Source organism: Fomitiporia mediterranea, assembly GCF_000271605.1.
Source record: "Fomitiporia mediterranea MF3/22 unplaced genomic scaffold FOMMEscaffold_12, whole genome shotgun sequence".
Classification (NCBI taxonomy): Eukaryota; Fungi; Basidiomycota; class Agaricomycetes; order Hymenochaetales; family Hymenochaetaceae; genus Fomitiporia; species Fomitiporia mediterranea.
The window spans coordinates 1,716,536-1,725,464 of record NW_006760397.1 but is presented as its reverse complement, the minus strand read 5'-3'; the positions used below and the strand labels follow the sequence as shown (position 1 = coordinate 1,725,464).

At 32.5% G+C, this 8,929-nt stretch overlaps 1 protein-coding gene across 1 annotated transcript in view; it reads right to left on the bottom strand.

Moving 5' to 3' along the window:
- Positions 1–566, bottom strand: part of FOMMEDRAFT_170476 (uncharacterized protein) — a 2,622-nt gene extending 2,056 nt beyond the window's left edge. The window contains exons 1-2 of the mRNA XM_007270283.1: positions 281–566; positions 57–220 (exon numbers count right to left, since the gene is read on the bottom strand). Of these exons, the coding sequence (XP_007270345.1) occupies positions 57–220; positions 281–522 (406 nt within the window). The 5' untranslated portion in view covers positions 523–566. The remainder of the gene's footprint in view (positions 1–56; positions 221–280) is intronic.
- Positions 567–8,929: the final 8,363 nt, after the last annotated feature.

Here is an 8,929-nt window from a genome sequence, read left to right as displayed (position 1 = left end):
GGGTTCCAGCTGCACATGGTTATTATCAAATTCACCCTTGGGATGCTCACAGAAGCCTTTGCTTTTGGGAATCCACTTGAATATTGCATCGTGAATGTCTGTGGATCCGAGCCGAAGGTTCGCAGGATCAGCAAGAGTTGTGAAATAAAAGCCCCATTTTGTGGCTAGGAGTTCAAGCAACAGCCGAGTCTTTCCACTTCCAGATGTGTTAATTATCATTCTGGATAGGATGTGACAACATGTGTAAGATGAACATTAGGATCAAGTAGAAGAGACGTACTTTGACAACCCATCTCCCAATTGTGAGATGATTTTTGTGTCAACGACGCCATCCCCTAAATTGTGGAGAAGCAATGCAGGAAACCCTTCCACCTGAGGAATTTCAAGTTCTTCGATGAATCGAGCGTATTCGGGGCTAGCACCCTGCGGGGCTTGCCATGTGTCCCGCCACGGTGCACTCTTGAGATGCTCGCGAAGTCGACCCTCCAGATTTTTCAAGAACTCATTGACCACGCCCGTCATTTCACTGTCATCTCTGTGGGCTTTTGCAGAAGATGGCACCTCAGCTGTACATACAGATTAGTCAAACTTGCGAGGAACCGGCCAAATCTTGTGGACGGGCAGAGAACAAAATACGTACTTGAACCAACCACAGCAATAATATCTATCATATTCTCATGCTCTGGGGTAGGTCCATCAGGGAAATACTCGTTCAGACGGTCTCCAAAGTCCATCCTCGCAGGCTTTGGAGGTGTGCGAATACAAGCGACAGTACGATCATGAAGTGTTTCAGGTGGCTTCCTGTTCAGATTGTCAGGCTGCACATTGATCATCAGCATAATGACAGAATAGGAGACGTCAGAGAAAGACCTCGTATAGCGTTAGTGTCGAGTGCTTCAGGGCACCTTTGTAGCACGGATGGTCATGAATTTTTCGCCATAAAGCATCAACATCTGCATCCCCCGGCATGACAAAAGGACAGGCTTCGGCATTGTCATTGTTTAGCAGGCAGATCATGTAACGGCGATTATTTAGACTTGAGGAGGACATGGCGGATGATAGTGGATGATGGTGGATGATGGTGGATGAGAGACGATATGCTGGCACTCGACAGCATCATTGAGGCCTGCACATGGGGCATTTCACAATTCCTTACCTTAAAAAATAACTTACATAATGATAAACATTATTTGAAATTTATTTTCCCATTTTTGACCAGCAAAAATTATAAACAAAATTTAAAACTTTCTTTATACAAAAACTAGAAATTATTGTTAACATTTCTTCATTTGTGAAATCTTAAAATAAATAGAGATAATAATCTAAAACATAATTTCTAATTTTGTTTTGAAATTATGTTTTAGATTATTATTTCCATTTATTTAAAGATATTACAAATAGATAAATATTAAAAATAATTTATAGTTTTTGTCTTAAGAAAATTACAAATTTTGTTTATAATTTTTGCTAGTCAAAAATGGGAAAATAAAGTTCAAATAATGTTTATCATTATGTAAGTTATTTTTTAAGGTAAGGAACTCATATTTTGCTAGGAGGGTAAGAGGTACATACTTTACATACCTAGAATTCTAATATATAACAGAAACACTAGGGAAATTATAATAAAGTATACATATTCTATTTTAGCACACTTAGAACCTTGAAAGACACTTTTGTACCTTAGAGAACAAGTTTGGTAGAAGAATATAATTATAAACATTAATTCCTACTATAATTTGTGTTATACATATTGTTAGTAACAGTGTAGAGAGGACCTAAAGGCTTAGTAAGAGGATCTAGGTTACAACTATCCTACACAACAGAAATACAGAATGTGAGTACTAGAACATAGTTAGAACTTATAGAACAGACAGAGAGAGTAAGACAAGAGTAGAGTATATAGAGTAAGTCTAAGAGTATAGAACTATCTAGAGTAAATAAGATTAAGACTATACAACTAGTCTAATCTTATACACTTATATATACTAAACTATATAAGAGTACTTAGAGAGTATGAGCTACTAAGAATAATAAGCTATAAAGGATGAAAGAAAGAAAGGTTAAAGATAAAGGTATAAAGAATAAAGGGATAGATAAAAAGTAAGAGACTATAGAATGAACAAAGAATAAAGGGGTAGTTAAAGGAACAGAATAATAAAGTAAGGAGGGGTAGTAGTAAGAGTTAGTACACATATAGTTTATAAACAGTACTCTTAAGAGACAGAAGTTTTAAGTTCTAATACAGAAGAGTGTAAAACCTTTAGAACTAAAGGTATAAGAGTAGAGAATTATAATATTACCCTCTCTCTAAAATCAATTGTTCTAATTAGTAAACATTAGACTTAGTTAGTAACTTAGACATAAGTTAGAACAGTAGGGTTTGGAAATCTGTAAGGTAGAGTTAATATAGAGCACCTAGATAAAGTTGATAAAAGTCTTAGATTACCTTAGTAGTATAAGTAAGATTCTTAGTAGGTTTCTAAGTGTGTTCTTTAACTAAGTATTCTTTCTAGTAAATAAGGAACTTAAGCTTTCTATATACTAGCTTAGTATTTACTATATACTCTACTTTGTATTCTAGTTCAGAACTGATGAGTTCTAGTAAAGATAGTAAGGGTCTTTATTGTAAAGGAAAACCTAGATTATAGTACTAAGATAATAGAACCTTGTTAAACACTAAGTGTATGTACTTTTATATTACTAAAAGTTAGAGTTTGTAAACAGAGGTACTAACCTTCTTTTTAATAACAAAGGGTTTAAAGTACTTATTGTCCAACTTCTTTATTAGGTAATTTATAGTCAGATTAATAGCTTTTAGTATAACTTTGTTACTAGACTAGTAATCCTTAACTACAGATCTCTTCTAATTATAGTTCTACTTTATAACTTATACTACCTTTTTTAAAAGAGTTTGTGTATCTTCTCTAGTCTTATATATTTATTCTACAAAGTCTGTTATAGATTTAGAACTACTGTTCTAGTTTAGAACTGTCTTCTAATACAAATGTCTCTTATAATTGAGGAAGAATAGAGACTGTTCTATTATAGAGTGTTACTAGTTATTATATACAAATTCTGTCAGAGCTAACTATTCAGACTAATCTGATTACTAATAATTAATAAACATTTAAAGATAGAGCTTAATCTTCTAATTAACTTATTTAGTTTAACTATTAGTCTGTAAGTAATATATAGTAGAAGGGTTCCCTTAAATTCTAAGAAGTATATACAAGTCTTATATGAATTTTGACTTAAATTGTAGTCTATAATTATAAATAAGCTTCTAAGAGAGTCTATATAACTAGAAGACATAATTCTAAAAAATGTGTACTATACTTTTAAAAGTAAGTTTTATTTAGGTTAAAACTGTATAAACTTACTTAAAGAATTAGTTAACAATTATACAGATAGTGTTATAACTCTAAAACTTAAGTAGCTTACTAATTAAGTTTACTAAGACTTCTTCTTAAGAGTAATCTAGAATCTAATACAAATGTAAAGGAGTCTAAACTCTTGTCTAGTAAGTCTTAGTCTGTTAGTACATATTGTAACTAGTTACATACTTTAGAATTTCCCTCTACATTTCTAACTACTAATAGTTCTAAGTAATAAGTTCTTATGTTTTGTGTTAGTCTAAATGTTCTATATGTTATAGTTATCTACTCTCATACCTTCAGTTCTGAGGGTTCTACACTCTTCTGTACCAGAACTCAGAACTTCTGTCTCTTAAGAGTACTGTTTATAAACTATATGTGTACTAACTCTTACTACTACCCTTCCTTACTTTATCATTCTATTCCTTTGACCACCCCTTCATTCTTTGTTCATTCTATAGTCTCTTACCCTTTGTCTATCCTTTTATTCTTTATACCTTTATCTTTAACATTCCTTTCTTTCATTCTTCATAGTTTATTATTCTTAGTGGCTCATACTCCCTGAGTACTCTTGTGTAGTTTAGTATATATAAGTGTACAAGATCAGACTAGTCCTATAGTCTTGATCTTGTCTACTCTAGGTAGTCCTATACTCTTAGACTCACTCTATATACTCTACTCTTGTCTCACTCTCTCTCTCTGTCTGTTCTACAAGTTCTGACTATGTTCTAGTGTTTATATTCTGTATTTCTGTTGTGTAGGATAGTTGTAGCCTGAGTCCTCTTACTAAGCCTTTAGGTCCCCTCTACACTGTTACTAACATTAGATTAAGACTCCCTATTACTACTCTATAACTCTCTTACATTTTGAGTATTAGTACTCACTATTGTGTCAATCTCTTTTCTTTGTCCTAACCCTTTTACATTTTTAAATTTTAAACTTTCTAAACCCTTTTAAACTTTTACCACCCTTCTTCTATTTATTACCCCTTTTAGTTTAGTGCTGATCCCTTTATAGTATAGACATGGACCCTACTATACTAACTGTCACCCTTACTGTCCTACTAGATTAGTAGTTACAAGTAGAACTAGCTTAATATGTATAGACCTCTATCTAAAAGGTCTTTACTAATTATATACTCTCAGCCCCTTCAGAACCTGTTTCAATTGTTCTGAAAGTTGTAACCTGTTCTAGAAAAAAAGTACATGTAGCTCACTCTTCAGACTTTAATAGGTAGTACTTTAAGGACTTCTAGTACTAAGTTAAACTATACATAGCTACTGTTTCAACTAATCTATCCTTAGATCTTGATTGTGTCCTATTTATCCTCTCCTTTATAAAGGAAGGTAATACAGCCACCTGGGCCTAGAACTGGATTAAAGGCTATCAGATCAGAAGCCTAATCTGACTTCAGAACAATGAGTCATACTTAGAATTTATAAGGCAGCTCTGTACTTCCTTTATTAATCTGAATGAGAAGTATAATGTGTAGAACAAACTTGTGTCTCTGTGACAGGGCAAACATTCTACTAATACTTTCTTTCAGGAGTTTAATATTCTGGCCTAGAAGACAGGATTTATACTCAGGTTTAATAATGTTCTTATTAGAATGCTTGAAAAAGCTCTTCACTTAGAACTAGTTAATAAGATTCTTAGAATGATACTAGAACTGACTACTTACACTGAGTGAAAGACACACACTATCTTCTTCAACTAAGCTACAGTTTAGATGTATTAAGTCTGTACAGAATGCTTACACATGTGTCTAGCTCTAACAGTTCTGAGCCCTTAGATCAATCTGTTTATAATTTATAATTAATCTATTCTAATAAACATTAGAGAAGCCTAAAAGTAAGGAGCATACTTTGTCTGTAGAAAGTTAGAGTACTAAATTAAGGACTGCTTACAGAAGTAACAGTATATCTGTCAGGTTATTAGAGTAATAATGAGTGACAAGTAGGATTTGTAGTAAGAAGCCTTTTCTACAAATTTAGAAGTTATCTCAGAACTCTCAGACTCTAACTATGTACTCTAGGATTTTGTAGAGGCTCAACAGTAAATGTAGTACTAAAGGGCTATAACTTGGATTTTTTAATAGTCACTTTTGATTCAATAGACACTGTAGGATTAGAAGTAAATAAAGTAAGAAAAGTAGAGAAAGTAGAAAGAGTAGAAAAAATAAATTAACAAAATTATTTATTAGAAAGAAAAAAGTCAGAAACAAAAGTAGATAGTTCTCCTATTTCTTCTGATTCTTTTGATTCTTCTCTTTACACTTTATCTAAGTCTAAATCTACACAATCTAACCTACTACTTCTGTATTTTAAGATCTTAGAACATTCAGAATACTATCTAGCCCTGTTTACTACTCAGTAGTTTGTCTATAGTATTAAGTAGAGATAGTCTCAGCTGAGTTTATAGCTAAGAACATAGGTCTGTCCTTGTTGAAAGAGAGAGGTTAATAAGGAAATATTAGTGTATATACTTACTCTCTTAAATAATAAAGCTGTACAAGCTGTATGTTCCCTTCAGAACAAGTAGTAGTTCATTTAAGAACATTCTGAGTACTAGCTCTAAGTCTCTGTCCTCTTAGCTCTCTTCTCAGAATCTCCTCAGATCTAAACAATAACTCTAGTAAATAGTAAATACACTAGTTTGTACATTAATAAGGCTTTTATGTAGGAACACTACCTTCCTACTTAATACATTCTACTTCTGATCCTAGTATATAATGTAGACAGAACTCTGAACCAGAATAGTTAGATTACTAAGTTTGTCCAACTATGAATGACTATTCAGGATTATAAGGAAAGTATTAAGTTCAGAGTTACTAACCTTAGAAAGACAGATGTCTTTATTGAATTTGAATAGCTTAAGACTTACAACCCTACTATTAACTAGTTAGAGTAGACACTTGTGTTTAATTAGTGTCCTAAGTCTTACAACTACCTTATACTACTATTCTAAGTAGATGTAAATACTTCTAATATTACTAACAGTTCTAATGAAGGTGACTAGTTGTTCTTCTTCAACTAGGATAGATATGTGGATACATATTCTAGTTAAGGCAGAACAGAGTCAATCTAAAGAATGTCTAAGACAGAACTAGTCTAGAACCCTCTTAGAACAACTCTACTCTAGAACACACATAGACTCAGTCTACTAGATTTTGTCTAAGAGTTCCCTAAAGTCTTTAGTAAAGAGGAATTCAACTAGCTTCCTAAACACTGTCTCTAGAACTATACAATTGAATTGACTGAGAGTTTCTAACCTAAGGATTGTAAGGTCTACCTACTTAATAGAGACAAGCAGGAGGTACTCAACAAGTTCCTTTAGGAAAATCTTTAGAATAGTTGAATCTAACCCTTAAAGTCTCTTATAGTCTCCCCTTTCTTCTTTGTCAAAAAGAAAGATAAGAAGCTCTACCTAGTTTAGAATTATTATTGTCTTAATAAGAGTACTGTTAAAAACAAGTACTTACTCCCCCTAATTTAGGAGCTTATTAATAAGACACATACATCTAGGGTTTTTACTAAGTTGAATGTTTGATAAGGATACAATAATATTTGGATCTAAGACAGAGATAAGTAAAAGACTGTATTCTAAACTAATTACAGATTGTACAAACTGACTATAATGTTCTTTAGACTAACTAACTTGCTTACAACATTCTAGTCATTCATAAATCACATTCTTACAGATCTGATTGACTTAGAGTATGTTAGTGTGTATCTAGATAACATTCTAATCTTCACCCAGACAGTTGAGTACTATTACTAACTGATCTAAGTAGTTTTATAACAGCTCTAAAATAATAAACTGTTCCTCTAAGAAGTAAAGTACTCTTTTGTGTAAGAGTCAGTAGATTATCTAAGCTTTGTAATTAGTGGAGGAGAGGTCTGTATGAATCCAACAAAGGTAACTACAGTTTGGAACTGGCTACAACCTTAGAACCTAAAATAAGTCTAAGTATTCCTTAGGTTTACAAACTACTATTAATACTTTATTTAAGACTTTAGTACTATTACCTAGCCTCTTTACAATCTTACTAGCAAAGATGTTCCTTAGTAATAGGATGATTAGTAACAGTCTGTGTTTGAGTCCCTTAAGTAGGCTATTACTAACAAGCCTGTATTAGTAGTTCTAACAGTTGTAAACAAGTTCTGAGTCAAAGCTAACTTTTCTAACTTTACAAATAAAGTAGTACTGTTCTAGTTTATTAACAGAAAGTAGTGTCTAATAGTGTTCCAATTAGAATCCTTCTCTGTAACAGAACAGAACTACCCTATTTATAACAAGGAACTCTTTACAATTGTCTGTTCCTTAAAGGAGTAGTATTAATATCTCCTTAGTATTATACAGAAGTTTAAGATTTAGAGTAATCACTTTAATCTCTAGTACTTCTAAACACTTTAGAAGCTTAACTACTACTAAGCCTACTAGATGTTAGAACTGTAGGACTTTGACTTTATACTAACCTACAAATCTGAAACACAAATAATAAAAGCTAATTTACTCTTAAGACAAGTAGGTTATGAAAGGGGAGAGAATAATAATAAAAATCTTGTTCTCCTAGACAATTCCTGTTTCATGTCTAAGACAATCTAAGAGATCTGACTCAAATCTAAGAATATTAACTTTGTTACTTGTATACAGTAAGCTCTGAAACACACACAGGACCAGGTTGTAGTAAAACAGTTAGAGAAGCAGGCTAGAGATTAGGAGGAGGATAAGGATAAACAGGTTTACTAGGAAGGCTAACTATACATTCTAAAGAATTAGAAGCTGTAAGAGAACATTGTCTAAACTTATTATAACAATCTGACTGTAGAACATTTAAGCTAACACAAAACACAGGAACTCATTACTTGGAACTATTAGTAGCCTAGAATGTAGAGGGAAATCCTAAAGTATGTAACTAGTTATAATATATACTAATAGACTAAGGCCTATTAGACAAGGGTTCAGACTCCTTTATATCTGTATTAGATTCTAAATCACTCTTAGGAAGAAGTCTCAGTAAACCTGATTAGTAAGCTATCTGAGTCTTAGGGTTACAATACTATCTGTATAATTGTCAACCAATTCTCTAAGCAAGTCTATACAGTTCTGACTCAAACAGAACTCACTTCTGAAAGTATAGTGTACATTTATCAGGATTATGTTTTCTAGTTATACAGACTCTCTTAGAAGCTCATTCATAATTGTAGACTGTAATTTGAGTTAAAATTCATATAGGACTTGTATACACTTCTTAGAATTCAAAGGAACCCTTCTACTACTTATTACTTACAGACTAATAGTCAAACTAAGTGAGTCAATCAGAAGATCAAGCTCTACCTCTAAATGTTTATCAATTATTAGTAATCAGATTAGTCTGAATAGTTAGCTCTGACAGAATTTGTACACAATAATTAGTAACACTCTACAATAGGACAGTCCCTATTCTTCCTCAATTATAAGAGACATTCATACTAAGGGACAGTTCTGAACTAGAACAGTAGTTCTGAATCTACAACAAACTTTGTAGAATGGATATACAGAACTAGGAAGGA